At 40.9% G+C, this 18,491-nt stretch overlaps 1 protein-coding gene across 1 annotated transcript in view; it reads right to left on the bottom strand.

The window, feature by feature from the left end:
* Positions 1–2,952: 2,952 nt before the first annotated feature.
* Positions 2,953–18,491, bottom strand: part of Hacd1 (3-hydroxyacyl-CoA dehydratase 1) — a 24,414-nt gene continuing 8,875 nt past the window's right edge. The window contains 6 exon segments of the mRNA XM_021193828.2: positions 2,953–4,417; positions 7,563–7,741; positions 12,339–12,460; positions 16,001–16,089; positions 16,166–16,184; positions 16,380–16,497. Of these exon segments, the coding sequence (XP_021049487.1) occupies positions 4,335–4,417; positions 7,563–7,741; positions 12,339–12,460; positions 16,001–16,089; positions 16,166–16,184; positions 16,380–16,497 (610 nt within the window). The 3' untranslated portion in view covers positions 2,953–4,334.

The raw sequence follows: 18,491 nt of genomic DNA on the forward strand, positions 1-18,491 counted from the left end.
AAAGACCGCTGCCAGTCTGAGACAGCCTAGGCCACACAGCCCTAGCGGGGCCCTGTCTCAAAAACAAATAAGACTTTCTATCATTAAAATTGTTGTAGGAAATTCTCTGGAACTAAAACATTCCAGGACAAAAATCTTACCACCTCAAGGTTAGTAACAGTAAAAAAGAGTAAAAAGAAATATTCCTGCCAACTGTCAGATAAGCTCATCAAGGAGAAAGCCTCAAAATGAAGGATTTGCTATAAATCAACTGTCCTATACTATTGATAAACATCTAAGTCACGAGGAGCCAGTGATGAAGTGGCATATGTCATGAGGTGGAGGGGTTTTTCATGCAAGTCTGACAGTCTAGGTTCTGTTCCTGAAACCCATATAAAGGTAGGAGGAATCAGGTCCTCAAAATTGTCCTCTCATGTCCATAAGGACACTGTGGCGCATGTGCCTCCCCAACACACATACACACACACACACACCAAGCAAGAAAATTCTGTAGACTCAAAGAGGTAACAAGTGTGTGCAATTCCTGAAGCAGGCTCAGAAACTTGGAGGTTATCCCAGAACACACGTGTGTGCCTGCACACCTAGACTGGGGACAGTGGCAGGCTGTCCAAAGATGTGCCAGCAATACTGTTTGCCTAACTGCTCACTAAACTGGGGAAATGTAGGAAAGTTTCTAGAAAAATACACACTAAGGAAATTGGGTGCTGATGGTTTCAGCTTCCTCTGCAATACAGAGAGAACACTGTGGAGATTGGAAAGCAGCCTCCAAATGGAGAATTCTGAAAAGGCTCATTACGCTGTCCTTACAGGCTGCCTGTAAGTTTGAAATGATTTCAAAGCAAAAACACAAGCTGAATACTCTTCAAGGTGACATGAGAATACTAGAAATCTAAAACCTTTAGGCTATTTAAGTTTCATCTCTGAAGGAACCACTCTTGTCTACATATTTATACAAAAACATGAGCCAAATCTTTCTAGTAAATGCCTTCCTCTAAGAAATTATACTATCACATTGCTAATATTTTTAAGAGAGAACTTCTTTCATGTTTATATTTTATTTAGGGGGTGGCATGTGGATGTCTCTGCAGATGTGTGGAGGTCAGAGGGCAGCTCTCCAGAGCTGGTTCTCACCTTTCACCTCGTTGAGGCAGGGTCCATCCAGGCTTTGTACTCCGAGCTCATAGCCTGAGAGCTGGCAGGTAGATTTCCTGCTTCTGTTTCCCATAGCCATAGGGATCACTATGCCACTCCATCTGGCTCTGTTACCTGTGTCCCAGGAATCCAACTCAGACATTCAGGCTTTCGTGGCTAGCACTTTGACCCAATGAGCATCTCTGTTGCTTTTTGGTTTTTGTTTGTTTGTTTGTTTTGGGGGGGGGGTTGGTTTGGGATTTTTGGTGTTATTGTTTTGTTCTGTTTTATCAATGTATATTTAATCCAGACCTATAAGTATGGGTCAGAAAAATATCAACAGCCAGGTACTCACTTTAAAAAAAAGCTTAAAATGTTGGAAATACTTAAAACGCTGCCTTTTTTGCAGTTGTCCTTTCCTTTCATGGTCCCTTAATGGTTTATTTTCTCAGTCTTATGACTGCTCTTCAGTTTTTTCTGAAGTAGCTCAAACACAGAACAGTGCCTTGATAGACACACGGAACAAGAACTTGGTCACATCCTCATATCACCAACACACTGTATTTTGTTGAAGTATATATAATATTCCACAATGTGACTTAATAATTGTGCCAAAAGGGTTTCTGTGCAGGACAGCAAAAGAAAAGAGAGTGCTAGTTGCCCTTTGCAATACTTAGCATGTAAGGGGCTCAAAATAATATTTTGTATGTGAGAAAGGTAAGTGAAAATGATGTGGTAGCCACATAATAAATAGATGCACAGAAATCTCAATGTGCAAAGACACTTCTGAAAGTGAGCGACCTCAGGCTTTCAGTGAAGGCGTGTTTACATTTACTTGGCCATTTTTGTAAGCTGCAACTATCAGAGATGTTTACTGATACTAAATCAACATTAATACATCACAAAATCTTTCAATTTGCATATTATGTGATTTATTGTTATCAAGCATAAATAAAGAACTGTCAGAATCTTAGTGACTGCCACCAAGTGTAATTAAATGCTGCTGGTAATATAATTCCTTGATATATATATATTTTTTTCAAATGTGAGTAGAATTCAAATTTGATTTGATTTGAGCCCTGGTTCACAGGTTAGGGTGACTTCAGTTGAAAATTCAGAGATGCAGCCACAACACAGTGAATTTCAAATACTTTCTCTTCTAAAGCCAAACTACCATTTAGCACTTTACTATACAAACTAACAGTTTAAAATTGCTTGATTCCAGGGGATACCAAACTAAACCTAAAACTTACATGTTTTGAGTATATGGCTTGAGTAATTCACCAAATAGCTTAAGAATTCATTTTTATTAAAGTTAATTATAATTCCTATCTCAGAATAGTCAATAACTGGAAGTGGATAAGTATTCCAACTTCTTGGAGAGAGAACGCAGGTTGAATAAATGCCTGCTTCAGGAATATGATTGAAAGTATTTTCATAAGGCAGACATTTAATAAATGTGAATGTTTCACACAATGTCACCCCAAGTGAGAAAAAAATTTCTTCATCAAAAACTTCAAGATGAAAACTGACCAAGCAGTGTCCAATCAGAATGACTGGAAGCATTTGAGAATTAGTGACCCAAGATATGGTGCTCATTTGAACATTCAGCCACATAGGAGACATAAGTACAATGTAACAAAAATAGCTTTTTGGCAAAAAAGAGTCATCAACAACAAATCTGAAAAGCCAGGCGGTGGTGGCACATGCCTTTAATCCCAGCACTTGGGAGGCAGAGGCAGGCGGATTTCTGAGTTCGAGGCCAGCCTGGTCTACAGAGTGAGTTCCAGGACAGCCAGGGCTACACAGAGAAACCCTGTCTCAAAAAACAAAACAAAACAAAACAAAACAAAACAAAACAAAACAAAACATCTGAAAAGCTGTTCCAAACTCCACCTCCCTATCTGAAGACTTTCTATAGGATCAAGTTACACACAAACAAGCCAATCTGAAAAGAGTGTGTTACAGGTGTAAGGACACACCAGACCAAACCCTCAAAGCTACAATTGCATTTGTGTAGCTGTAGCACATAAAGGATCCCTTTCCTTACCACATCTACATTCGCTTTAAATTTGACCAGCAAATCAGTGTATTTTACCATAGAAGAGAAACCTTTAAAGACCCTATTTAATTAAAGCAGAAATGAAGAATGTTCGGGATGTCTTTCTATTAAACACGGGGGTCAGGGCTTTATCATGAGACTTCTGTTCCCTGGTGTAACTCAGAATAAAACAAATGTTTCAGAAGACAGCTAGAAATTGTTACTTATAAAGTACCACAAAAAGATGACCATACCATGGTTTTATAAGATAATTCTGCAGCTTAGAGTCGCTTGCTCAACCAAATATCTAGAAACAATACGATCAGATGTTTCTTTTCGCCAGTAGGCAAAACAAATATCTGCAATTTGTCTAACCTCTTAAAATCCTTAATTGAGAAAGCTGTCCTTGTGTGATTAATGCAAATAAAAGTTTGCTCCATAAATGATTTCAACAGTCTAGGCAGATCTTGAACAAAGAGTCTCCTGGGGCTAAGGGTGCCTTTCCATGATGGAGCACTCACTGGGATGTGCAAAGTCCACAGCTCTGTCTCCAGCAACCCCAGCCCTTTCCAGAGAAAAGAAGATGGCTTCCAACACTGACATTTACTTCAACATTTTTATGCTTCTACTTTATATAAAAAGCCCACTGTAAAAATTTATGTCCACGCTTCCCAGATATGGATATTAATCCTAAATGTTGCCTTACAATTTGAAACAGTGGACAGGCAGCTCTAATGCAAAGTTAATCAGTCATTACAATTTTGTATCGGATTTCATTTATAAAGTAAAATATGAATGTCAGTGGTAGGTATCATATTAAATTAAATCAATTTTTACTTATTGATTTTTAAAAAGCCTTGAGCACATGTTGTAAAGAATATTAATAAAGGTAACAAAATTATTCTTCCCCGGGTAATATATCCAATTGTTTCCGAAATGATTCACCCTCGCCCCTCACCCACAGTTTATAATATTTGCAGTTAGGTCAAAAACAGACGTAGCACAATATGAAGACGACTACTGGCAAACACCATGCTTTCTCTTATATTTCAAGAAACAATGCAATCCATGTTATTTCGTGAAGTTGTTTATTCTTATTATTAAAACTTGGACTCAAGTAATCCGGTTTTTCTGAAAAGAGCACCTTGTGTGTGGGAACCACTTAATCGTCCTTCTCCGTGATCACCTCCCCGTGGAGCACCTTTCTTCTCTGGCGTAACATATGAAAGTAGAGCTGAGGAAACACTTCATTGGGAAAAAGAAAACAAAGAGAGATAAGCCATTGCTTTGAACTCTGCTCAAAACCTGTAAAATGAGAGAGCCCTGCACTTGAGATAGGACTACCATACACACAACCCACTGGTGTTTATGGAGCAGGAGCTAGAAGCAAAAATGGAGGCCATGCAACACATAAACTGTGGGATGTGTTTATGCTGTACCAAGCTCACATGCCTCGGTAAAGCTCACATTCCATAAGGGCCTAGATGAGCATGTTTGTTTCTAGAAATCAGTAACACAGAACTATATCAGAACCAAGGACAGCAGACCCCACACTGTCTGCTTTTGTCTGCTCTGTTAACCGTTTCTGGCTCCATGAGCACCTACATGCATACACATGTAAATGTCCACACTGCATCCAGCCTTCATCCATACCCACTGAGCAGTTGCACATGCTCTCGGAACAACACACATTAATGATGTAGTTAACCCTTGAATCAGGAAAGAGACTGGACCTGGGCCAAAGTCCCAGATGTGGTGTCTAAGGGAGAGTCAGAACGGAGTCCTGATCAGACACTCCCCGCAGCTGGGCCTAGGAGCTTCTGTCATGTACACATACAGAAATGTGTGCACAGATCATACCAACTGCATATATGACTACCTGTGCAGCAAATTTGGAGAAAAATTTGAACAAGTATGAAATGAATCAGATGAAAGACTTTCAATCACATCATAAAGGCTGGTGGCTGAGCAAATATGCATCAGCTATGAACTCCAAATGTAAGGTCATCCCAGAATAATCACACCAGAGAAATTAATCACAGAGACTTTCAATATCTTCTTCAAACTGTGTGTGTGTGTGTGTGTGTGTGTGTGTGTGTTTCAAAAATTGTTTTTAAAATTTAGGTCAAACACTACCAGAATGTAGACTGGAGCTGGGCGTGGTGGCGCACGCCTTTAATCCCAGCACTCGGGAGGCAGAGGCAGGCGGATTTCTGAGTTCGAGGCCAGCCTGGTCTACAAAGTGAGTTCCAGGACAGCCAGGGCTACACAGAGAAACCCTGTCTCGAAAAACCAAAAAAAAAAAAAAAGAAAAAAAGAAAGAAAAAAGAATGTAGACAGGGTTTGTTTTTTATTCATGTACTTCTCATCTAGATAAATTCAGTCATATTATATCTACCGGTCAAAACATGCAGGTCATGTATACTTAAAGCAAACCAAGCAATTAAGGTGAGTTCTCCTATAAGATCCTGGGTAATTTAACAGTTTGCATTCTGGGTACTTTTACAAGTGTTCACTGAAATTCTTCCATGTGGCATGCCCTCATTGGTGAGTGGGAGATACAACTTCTCAGTACTGAAATTAAGTACACAAATGTTACTTTTAATTATCAAAGGAAAACAGATGCTGTATCTTGCAATATCAGTAAGAATGTGGAGACCCGGGTCTCTGACAGACTAATCTTGGGCAGGAGGAAGCTCAGGGACAATGAGCTAGGAAGTTGCTGCTGACAAAGGTGAGACTTACATATCCCAAGTGATATTTTCTAAATATCTTGGTTTCTATGGACTAACTTCAGAGGTCAAATGCGAGGTGACCACAGGGCAGGTCACCCCCATGACCACAAACAGTCTATGAGTTCTGATTCTATTTGAGACATGCTGTCCCCACCTAGAGACTCTTACAAAGCAAGGGGTGTGACACATGGTGTCTGTCCATCTTCCTTAGCTCACCAGCACTGGCTAGGTGGTCAGTCAGGCTGATGTAAAGGGCAAGGAGGATGCATCCTCTGAACTCTGTCTATCTGGGTTTTGGAAAAGCTCCAGAGTTGGAGCCCTCACAGACTGGCCGTGTGTGCCATATCGTAGGCACATCCCTGTGAAATAAAGGGCTTGATGCGTTCAGGCTCTGAATTTCTCACTTACATCCACCCCTTATTTTATTGTGAAGATGAACAAATCATGTTTTCTTCTTTTATTTGCTGCTAGCAACTTAAAAAAAAAAAAAAGACTTAGTAATCTACCACTCTTAACACCTAAAAGAAGAGAACAGAGACTCATGAACTCACTGAAACTGTTGAAAAATGGTGAGAAGTTAGGGGAAAGGTGTTGAGAGCGACCCTGTTTGAATGTTGACTGCCTTGTCAGCCATAAGTGCTTACTTACAAAGTCTTGGCCTTAGTGGAAAAGTACTAGCTTAGTTGAGATTTCTGTGGGAAAAGTTGAGGCCTCTATGGGAAAGTACTGCCCCCAGTTAAGAACAAATAGCTATAGATCTTGTGCACAGGTACCTAGCAACCCACTCTGTTCTGTTCCTCCTGCTGAACTTTTTACCTAGCCAATAGCCTGCTTTGGGGAACAGGTGCATTCTCCCAGAAACAAAGTGATTTTGCATCATCCCCCTCTCTATATCCTGCTTCTGTGGGCATAAAACCTGCCTGGGAACAATAAAAATTTGACAGCTTGATCAATAAGACTTGCTGTCTGTCCTTGTGTTTCTCGCCTCTCATTCTCTCCACAGGTGGTTCCCCAGACCATTTGACTGTCTCGCGGGCCAGGACAGAAAGGCTCAATTATTCAAAACATTTTAAAGAAAAGCAGCTTTATTCCTGTCAAGAATATGAAACAACACAAAAACAACACAAAGTATTATATCCCCAGGTATGCCACATAGGTAGAAGTGATCTCCCATCTTCTTGATAGAATGCTATGATTCATACACAGAAGGCTACATGCTTGTCAGCTGTCCTACTGATGCATGCTTTTGAAATGATTTAGTTTTTTTTTCCTTTTAACCATACAAAGTATATTTAAATGCTTTTAAGAAAGCAATCTCTTGAATATTAATTTACTTACCTTTTCATATAATCAGTAAAAAAGAAAGAGAGAGAGAGAGAGAGAGAGAGAGAGAGGGAGAGAGAGAGAAGGGAGGGAGGGAGGGAAGGAGGGAAGGAAAGAAGGAAGGAAGGAAGGAAGGAAGGAAGGAAGGAAGGAAGGAAGGAAGAGGAAAAGCCAACTCATTTCCTTTCAGTTACTGCAAACATATAAACATGTTAATGTATTTGGGAGACCTCGTCCTCCATTCCCCTTGCTTTTTAAATTAGTTTCCCCTTGCTGTTCCAATCACTTGCATGGTATACGTTAAATCAAACTATTAGTAAGCCTGTACTTACACGGTATATACGAGGCCATGGTTATGAGGAGAAAATAGTAGTAGTCAAAAGAAACATTGTACTTGTTGGGAAGCCGCACTGAGAACATTTCTGACTTCTTTACATAAGGCAAGGCGGCGTATATTGTGAGAAGTTCCCCAGCAACTCCAACGGGATATAAGATGATAAAAAAATTGTATCTGCAGAAAGATGAGACACCGATGATTGTTTCCCTAGAACGATCACTGTATTTTACAGCACAGCCCTTCCATACTGCTGTGTTTTATCTTAGAAATCCGTCTCTAGGCATTTACAATATCACACACAAGCTTTGATTTAACCATATGCTTGTTAATTATCACCTCGCTTCTAATAGTAGTTCCCATGCTCAGTGACAATGTAGGAATAAAAGAGGCTGTTTATTCTATGTAGTACCAAAATATTGTAATCATTCATTTAAAAGTGGATGTGCAGATCTTGTTTGTTTGTTTTGCGATGTGGGATTGTTGTTGTTAGCCAGGTTGGTCTTGAGTGATCCTGCTCTCAAGCAACCCTCCTGCTTCGACCTCCACGTTACTGACATCACACATGGGGACACCATGACTAACTAACTATACAGCTCTTTTGTTTCATTTAATTATTTTTTAAAAATAACTTCTTTGGGGTATATAGTCATAATGGCTCCTTTTTCTCCTATAGCTAGCTGGTCATTTACTGATGAATGCTGTGCCATAGAAAGGCCAACTAGGACCCTAATTTGGTAGTAACTTTCAAATGACTAAAGCAGATATTAATGGTTATTTGGACAACTGTGATTACTGATTAAACATAGTACTGCAGGAAACGGACAACACAACTTCAGTTACCAGTCCCTAATAATTAGTAGTGCACAGCCGCCTTCACAACAACAGAATTTTTATGGAAAAAATCATCTGCATCTATTTAACCCGCCACCTGGCATGAAGAAGCATCCGTGCAGAAGAGTCATGTAACTCAGCTGGTGGGGTGCTTGCCTAGCAAGCGTGGAGCTCTGAGTTAGGTCCCCAGCACTGCACGAAGCAGGCAGGTACAGCACACCTGTAACGCCAGCACTCTGCAGATAGAGGCGGGGGGAGCAGAGGCTCAGAGTCATCTTCCACTACACATAGAGTTCAAGACCAGCCTGGAACACACAGCACCCTGCATGTCAGGAGGTGGGTGGTGGGTGGGAGGAGGGTGAGAGACAGAGAAACAAAGAGGAGACAGAGACAGGCAGATAATAGATAGGTAGATTGATGGATGGATGGATAGATAGATAGATAGATAGATAGATAGATAGATAGATAGATGATAGATGGATGAGTGGATAGATAGATGGATAGATAGACAGATAGGCAGGCAGGCAGACAGATAAACAGATGATAGATTGGTCACCTAAGTCCAATGTACCACAGTCATATGAAGAGATAAGGGTGAAATTACACAGAAAGAAAGGAAAAGAGCCTATGCTGTCCCTACCTATTCTGGTCTTGCTGGGTTACACGCCTGTTCTCTTCCCAGACTTGTATAATTTTGTGTATTATTTAAATCAATATTTTCCAACTTTACCTTTAAAAATCCTATAGCCAATTTTATAATCTCCTTTCAAACAAAACACCTAATCTAATTTATTTTTTAACTTCATGAAGCTCTCCAGTGATTTTTTTTTTAAGTAGTTCACTCCCAAGCTGGTAAGATTAGGTGGTGGGTAAAGGTGCTTGCTTCAAAGCCTGACAGCCTGTGTTCAGTCCCCACGACACATACAGAGAAGGAGAAAACTTGCAAACTCATCCTATGACCTTCACAGGAGCATGCGCGCGCGCACACACACACACACACACACACACACACACACTACAAATCGATCAAGAAAATATAATGAAATGTTTTTTTGTAAATCATTACTCTTTTGTTGTTTCTGTTTTATCTGTGTTTGTTTTTTCAGAGATAGGGTTTCTCTGTGTAGCCCTGGCTGTCCTGGAACTCACTCTGTAGACCAGGCTGGCCTCGAACTCCTGCCTGCCTCTGCTTCCCATGTGCTGGAATTAAAGGTATGTGCCACCACCACTTGGCTGTCACTCTTAAAGAGATGACATTTAAAAAAATAGTTGAAAACTGAAAGGCCATTGAAAATTAATAATGAAATGGGACTAAACTGGGTAGCTTACCTCACCTCTCCTACACTAACTACGGGAAGCCTTGCTACCTTCGCGAGTCCCACTTGTTACCTAAAATTTCTTTGAGGAAATGTACTTCTGAAATTAAAATGGAAATTAGTATGAAAGTATAACCCAACATAAATTATCCAGGAACACTTTCAACCTGTAAATAGAAAAAGGTAGTCAATTGGGATAGGTCAAACTTTAAATAAGAATCCATTTCTAAATTGAAGCTTTATATGAGAATAATAGCTTCTACATTTGAACTTAAATATAAATATTACTTTAGATTGTTTAACAAAGTTGGAAAATATATTTAAATATTTGAAATTTTCAAGAGTGTTTGAACATACATAATTATTGATGATGATGGCTAGGCAAGATGGTACACACCTTTAATCCCAGCATTTAGGAGGCAGGGTCAGGCAGATCTTTGTAAATTCAAGGCCAGTCTGGTCTATATAATAAATTCTAAGCTAGCCACCAGAGCTATAACATGAGACTCTATCTTAAAAGTATATTATTGATGATTATAATCAAATGATACATATACTAGCAGATCTATTTCAGTGTTGAAACATTTCATGTAAAACGTTTTCTCATAATACCGACTTGGTTTTGAACTCCCTATGTAGTAGAGGCTGGCCCTGAACTACTAATCTTCCACCTCCACTTCCCAAGAGCTGTGACTGCAGTGTACACCAGCGTGCCCAGACACTAAACCCTTAACCGAATGAAATGGCCAATGACTTCGGTGCAGCAAGTTGAAGCACGACACAGCAGAGTTCTGTACACTTCTAGACATTCATGACATGCAAATACACTCCAAACAAGAGAACCAAGACACTGCATGCTAATAGGCCTGATCTATGCACACATGCAGTGTTCACAGTTACCTCTTCAAGAGTTTGCAAAATACAGTTCATTGACAGAGAACATGTGCTGAGTTAGTATGTCTAAAAGAACCAGAGGCTGCAGAGGCTGTTGGAGAACGGAACTGCCACACCATCTGAGATTAGGCCCAACTGAGGGCAGAGCTGCAAACCTCCTCAAAGGCCGAATCCTTAAATGTGAATGTATTTTCATGTAAAATAAGAATAAAACGAACCCAGTACATAACTGTGCAACCTCCTTATGACAAATGATGAATTGAGGTATAATTTTAGAACATTTTATTGTATGTAAAATCATGAGGTAAAAATGTCTAAAAAGGAACCAAAGAATATTTTAAAAGTCTCGAAATTACAATCAACAGTGATGCCGCTGTGTAATGGAGTTGTGAATAATTTTTAAAGTTTCACTTCCTTCTAATTTATTTATTTATTCTAATTTATTATCATTAAGCATACATAATACATGAGTTTTAAAAAAGAGTAATCATCTAAGAAAATGTTAGGCTTTTAATATATGGGGATCTGGAACAAGTATGAAAACTTAAGCATGTACTAATGCAGATGTCAGAGGTTATTTTGTTTTGTTTTCTTTTGGTTTTTTTTGTTTGTTTGTTTTTGGTTTTGTGAGACAAGGTTTCTCTGTGTAGCCCTGGCTGGAACTCGGAGATCCACCTGCCTCTGCCTCCTGAGTGCTAGACATGAAAGGTGCACGCTGCCATCAGCCGGCTGGTTGTTTTGTTTTTAAGACAGATCTCCCTGTGTGGTGATAGCAGGCTTGCAGCTCACTATTTTGACCAGGGTGGCTTTGAACTTACAGAAATCCACCTGCTTCTGCCTTCCGTGCTAGGATGAAAGGCACGAATCACGTCCTGGGCTTTTTAGAATCAGGGTTTTGTTTTTTGTTTTTGTTTTGTTTGTTTGTTTGTTTGTTTTTCAAGACAGAGTTTCTCTGTATAGCCCTGTCTGTCTTGTAACTCACTTTGTAGACCAGGCTGGCCTCGAACTCAGAAATCCACCTGCCTCTGCCTCCCGAGTTTAAAAAAAAAAAACAACAAAAAAAAACAGAAATAAGAGATATGGTACGGTCTCTACTATTTTGCGGCATTACTGATGACATCAGAAGGCTGGGAAGGAACACTGCGTGGCAGCCTCTAAGTCCTAGTGTTGAATGCTAGACTGACACGCACTCCTGCTGACTTGACAATGGACGGAAGCAGGGCTCGGCATTGAAGAGCGCTTGCTGCTCTTGAAGAGAGACGCCCATGTCGGGGCATTTATAAACACCTTCCACTCCAGCTGCAGGAGAGTGTAATTCCCCAGCCCCTCGGGGACACCGGCACTCATGCAGACACAGATGTATGTACAAAATCAAAAATAATAAAAATAAATCCTTACTAATACCTTAGTGCAATCAGTTAGTTATATTTTGAATAAACATTATAATGTAACTCCCAAAATGTATATTGTACTTTCCAAAATAATAAAAATAAATAACCGAGATCACTTAAGGACATGACTTGATATAAACTATTTTTTTGTTATTACTATGTGCCTATGACCATTGAAATTCAGCTTTTAGGATGTAAGTTAGAACAGTGCTAGTGACCCAAGTGGTAGCATTCTGGCATCGTGGAGCTGTGACCCAGTTGTGATTCTCCCGTGTTAGCTCAGCGCACAAGGTCAGCATGCACAGGGCAGAGGGGAACTAGAAGGCAAGACGCTGCCACCTGGCCCATTTAATGAAGTGCGGCAAGTGGTCGAGGAGACTGAATGTGTAGAAGGAATAGCGAGTGATCTCGGTCACGGTCCAGGAGACCAGAAAAAGCACCACGCTCTCTTCGTTCTGGATCTGCAGATTAGAGAAAGCCACAGCGCTATTCAACCTCAGGCTTTTTGTCTGGTGAGATAAGCAAATGTTTTTAGATTATTTGTTGCCCTTTATTATAATGGAATGCAGGACACAATGAAGTCACCACTACGTAATGGTTATAAACGTGGAACTGAACTGTAGTTGGAGGGTCTGACTACTTACTGATATTTGCTCCCTCGTCCCTCAGTCCAGCCAGTAAATGTGATTAATATCCTAGGACAGCACTGTTGCCTTGAAAGCTGAATGGGAACAATCAGCCCTTCCAACTTCCTATTAGTCATCAAGTCATACAAATGCTACTGCGAAGCTATAACAGTCTGAAAGACAATGGCCACCCCATAGGCTCATATATTCAAAGCTTGAAACCTGCCCCCACCCCCAGTTGGTGGAACTGTTTGGGAAGGAGTACACGGTGTGGCCTTGTTGGGGTGGATGTGGCTTGCTGGGGTGGGTGTGGCCTTGTTGGGGTGGGTGTGGCCTTGCTGGGGTGGGTGTGGCCTTGCTGGGGTGGATGTGGCCTTGTTTGGGTGGGTGTGGCTTTGTGTGTCACTGGGTCTCTCTCAGTCTGCTGCCTGTGAAGCTCAGCTCTCAGCTACTGCTCCTGGTTCATGCCTATCTGCTTGCTGCCATGATGATAATGGACTGATGCTTTGAAAGTGTAAGCAAGCCTCCAATTAAATTCTTTCTTTTATAAGAGCTGCCTTGGTCATGGTGACTCTTCACAGCAATAGAAGTGACTAAAGATACCAGCTCTCTAATATGGCCATTCTTCTTTGTCCCTAACATTCAGATTTCAGTTCCAGCCTTATCATGTCGTAGCTGGACCATTCTAACTATTTCCTAAGTGGTTTTTCATTTGTTTATCCTCCTCTCATGCAAAAGTTTTCTTAAAAATAAAACGCGAAGGAGGAGGAGGAGGAAAAGGAGAAGGAGATCAGATTAAGTCATAAGATTTGAAAGTTAACGTTGATCTCTCACTGCTTAACAGGTGAAAGGGGTAAATTCTAACGCTGAGTACCACATAAGTCCTCATAGTCGGAGTTCAGTCACCTCCACAGCGCCATCTGCAGTTACCTCTCCCCATTTCTCACTGCGGTAGTGCTATAGTTTGTATTATTTCCAGGCTATCCTTAGAACATGTGTCTTTATGCATGCTGACCCCTCTAATTAGAACTGTTTCCCATACAAAACCCTTTTTCATCTCTTAAGACCCAGCTCCGAGATTACAGCCCCTGCAATGGGCTGTTATGGGTTCCTGTTATGGGTTGAATATAAAATGTCCCCACAGGCTCATGTGTTGAACACACCTGGTGGTGGCACTACTCGGGGAGACAATGGAAATTGGCAGAGGGGACCTAGCTGGAGGACACAGGTCCCTGGAGAGGTAGACCTACGAAGGTAACACCTGACTCCTGATCCCTGATGCTCTGCCTCTGTCTCTACCGTGAGCTGAGTAACTTACACCATGTTCCTGCTGCCAGGATGCTGTCCCTCCACATGACCTAAGAGCCAAGGACTACATGCTGAACCCTCTAAAACCAGGGCCTCAAATGAATCTCTTCACTGTTGTTTGTGGTAAGCATACTGTCACAGGGATTCAGTCTAACACAGGTCCCAAGCCTCTCTCAGGCCTACCCAGCTCCTTGCTCTCCTTCCCATTCTGACACGACTTTCTGGATTAACACTCACCGAACTTAACTGAAATGTTCTCTCTTATACATCAGTCAGTGCTCGTTCAGCTTACATACACCTTGTCTATGGTGGCCTTCAAACACTCCCCAGAAGACACTAAATTCTAGATATAGAGTGTAATGCATACTGTACTCTTGTCTCAAAGCACTTAAAACGAAGGAAATCAAGTCAGCATTTGCATAACTATTTATTTAGTTGTCACCATCACAGGCTCCGGAGAGTAGGAAACCTGTAGGCACTGTTGACAGCCACATCCTCAGCACAGTGTCAGGCAGAGTGGCTGCACAGCTGCTGCATCACCTGTGTGCCCCAGCATCCAGAGTGACAGCCTTATTCATTTTTGGAAATCTAGTAATTAGTACTTTGAGATGTGTAGGCTATGTTCAATAAATATTGGTTGAATTAATTAGTCAGTTGTTGATAAATCTTAGTGGGAAGCTACTGTCAGAGCTCCTGGGAGATAAAAGGACCAGGCAGTTCCCTTCCCCTTAGGCCTCTCCATTCCTAACTCCTCCTTAATGGTTCCCTCTAAGTAGTGTCAGCTACACAACTCTGCTTTCCTTCTCTCTCCTTCTTCAGAGTCTCTGTGGTTCTGGCTCAACTATTATATTCCTTCACTGTCTGGAGTCATCTTTCTGCTGGTCTCTCAATGTGGTGGTCCTGCTTTTAAACTACAGAGCCACTTTAGAAAACACTTGGGCTGTGTGTGGTGTGTGTGCTCAGTACTGTCTGTTCCACAGTCCTGGTTAGGGACAGGTGGTTCAAGTCAGTTGAGCAAAAGATACTCGTCAAGAGGGCTAACGTGCAGTGGGATGAGAGGGAGCAAGGTCAGAGATCTGTCCTCACACAGACACAAGGCCAGGGAGGCTCAGAGGAAACGGGGAGGAGGTTAGGAGTCAGCTTCAAAGCACAGAAGAGACGAGAAAGGAATTTGCGGGACGGAAAGAGAGCCAGAGATCTGTCCTCAAGTGGACAGGAGACTACGGAGGCTGTCAAGAAGGTCAGAAGGGTTGAGCTGAGAAATGTTTCTGACAAGGGTTTCAAAGGCCCAACATCCTCAGAGAGACTTGCACAGTGTTTGTTTTGTCTACATAGTTGAAACCACTAATTAGATTCAGTAATTAAGTCTGTCTCCTGTCATGCGTCCATAAATAATGTGTCTTTTTTCTCTAAGCTCCTCAACCTTAACTTTCAAAATGTATTTTAATTGGCAAATTAAAACTGCATATATTTATGGTACGTAACATGCTGTTCTGAAAATATGTATGTATTACAGAATGGCTGACTGAAGCTAATTAACTTACACTTTACCTTGGCATATTTCTCATTTGTTTCGGGTAAACACTTAAGACCTACTGTCAACAATTTTCAAGTATACATTGTCACATCTGTAGTCACCACATACAACAGCTCTCTGAAATGTACTCTTCATGAGAATTAAAAACTACAACTTTTAATTCAAGTGTTTTCTATTTGTTCAGATGTTAAAAAAAAACCCTACATTTACATTTGCCTGTACTAAACAAGGAAAAGCAAATGAATTGTTTACACTGATAACTTCAAAGATTTTTTTTTAATGAATTAGGTTACAAAGAAATGAAATAGAAAAGAAAATGTTCACTTGAATAGAAATGTGTTCACATCCAGAAAACACAGGAGGAGATGCTATTGACAGAAGATTACTATACAGCCCATTCTACATCAGAGCCCACCTCCTCTTTGCCCAATCATTCAGCTCCCCAACACACTACAGTGTTAATACTTTAGGTTTCTAAGAATGAAAAGCCTCCCCATAACTTAAGTAGGCAACATGTCCACATCACTTACGGGTTTTATACTGTGAGTAATGAGCCACACCATGAAGATCCTTGAGCTCACTTGGACCCCAGTCACAAGCACAGAAGTGGGTACAATTCCTGGGAGAGAAATCAAGTCAACGATTGCCTCACAAACACCTTATAATAGCAGTATGAAATTAAAGGAGCAACTCACCAATCAGACAGTGGACTACCTGTAGGGAAATTGAGAAACCACAAGTCAATAACAGAAACTTTAAATACACATCAGCAGGGATAGGAAACAAACACATCAGCAGGGATAGGAAACAAGCCCATAGGTATTACCTAATAAGCAAATGAGGATTCCCATTGTTAGACTGAAGTTTTTTCCAAATAAACACCATACTAGACATATTGAAAAAACTTACCTCAAGCAAAGCAAATGTTTGGAAAAATTTAAGTGTCTTCTGAATGCTTTTGTATAAACCTCTGTGTGTTCCTTTTTCCATATAAAAGCGTGCCATAGCAATGGCTAGAACCAACCACCTAGAGAAAATAAAAGCATTTTACAAAGTTCTGTCAAAACTAATATGAGTGATCTGTGCATGCAATGATGGCAGCGTTATTTACTTACTATTAGCGGTAACTAAAAGGTAGAAGCAACAGGCATTGGTCACTGACTGCACAGATGCTTTCTGTGGTCAATCAACACTTTGTCATTCTGCTGTAGTCAGTCTTCAACGATACCTAAATTCAAGCCACCCTATTTCACTCATTTTGCTCCCTGCAATATACCAACACTTTAATAAACCAATATTGCAGATTGAAATACATCAGTATTTTATATTCCTATCTATGTGACTCTTTCCTGTGGGCTCAGCATATTATTCTGTCTTTAAAAAGAAAGGACACCAATATGAGCTATGATATAGAGGGACCCTAAAGGCACTGTACTGAGGGAAATAAGCCAGTGCAAGAGGACATGCACTTCATTTACATGAGTTATCAGGGGTATCAGAAGGTTATTACCAGACGGGCGTGGTGGCACACGCCTTTAATCCCAGCACTCGGGAGGCAGAGGCAGGCAGATTTCTGAGTTCAAGGCCAGACTGGTCTACAAAGTGAGTTCCAGGACAGCCAGAGCTACACAGAGAAACCCTGTCTCGAAAAAAACCAACCAACCAACCAACCAAACCAAAACAAAACAAAAAAACCCAGAGGGTTATTACCAAGGGTTTTCAGAGTCCTAGGCACTGAAAGACTCATGGTTACCAAGAGCTGGGAGAAAAGGCAGGCAAACAGGAATTGGTGTTCAATGTGTGCAGAGTTTTGTTGTCTGTGATGAACTTAGGGATATGAATGGTGATGACAGTCACACAAACTATAAATGTACTTAATGACACAGTACTACATATGTTACAAAGTTCAAGATAGTTCATATTATATATACTTACCCTCACTGAACCTCTTGAAAAAAATGCCAAAAACTGTACAATAATACTTGTGTTTTATCATTCTCTTAGTTTGTTAAGTTGGAAAAAAAAATCCATCCCAGAGGGAAAGAACAAAAGGTGTTCTGTGGGATATACGAGGGGCCACCTCCCGACAAAGCCGTAGGGTGCATTTGTTTTCAGCAATTAAACTGACAATGGGCGAAGTAGAGTGTGTATTTTTAAAAAATGAGATTATCAAAGCATTTCATAATTACAGAATGTCATAGTGCCAATTTCTTTATATTTCTGTGATAAAACATTCAGATCAAAAGCACAGTTCATCATGGAGGGAAAACTGAACCAAACACCATGGAGGGATGGATTACTGGCTCGCTTCCTTCCTCAGCTAGCTTTTATCTTTTATCTTTATTCAGCCCAGACCCACTTGCCTAGGAACAGTACAGTTCACAGTGCGCTGAGCCTTCCCATATATCAATCATCAAGCGAGACAAGGTCCCACAGACAGACCCACAGGTTGATCTGATCTTGGCAATTCTAGGTAGACTTTCCCTCTGCCCAGGTAGCAGGTTGGCAGTAAGTAAACTACCCAGTACAAGTTTCAAGATAAAACGCTGGCCAAAAGCTGTATTCATAAGAAAATATACAGCATATAATTTATGTAGGCACACACAGAAATCTTTAATAAGAATCACTTATTAATCTTCACTACACAAACTCAATGGCTATAATATAGAAGAGATACATATGGATCAAATATGAGCTGAGCCTGCTTTCCAAGAGTTGGTGTTGCAAGTCAGGTCTTACCGTGATGGCCAGGCTGGTTCAGAACTGACGGTGTAGACCACAAAGTCACGTAGATCTGCCTGCCTCTGTCTTCCACATGCTAGGATTAAGCATGTTTGCCAAAACACCCAGCTAAAGGCTGGAGTTTCTTAAAAAGAAAAGAACATAGCCGGGCGGTGGTGGCACAGGCCTTTAAACCCAGCACTCGGGAGGCAGAGGCAGGTGGATTTCTGAGTTCGAGGCCAGCCTGGTCTACAGAGTGAGTACCAGGACAGCCAGGGCTACACAGAGAAACCCTGTCTC

Source organism: Mus pahari, chromosome 3 (genome assembly GCF_900095145.1).
Source record: "Mus pahari chromosome 3, PAHARI_EIJ_v1.1, whole genome shotgun sequence".
NCBI classification, from domain to species: Eukaryota; Metazoa; Chordata; class Mammalia; order Rodentia; family Muridae; genus Mus; species Mus pahari.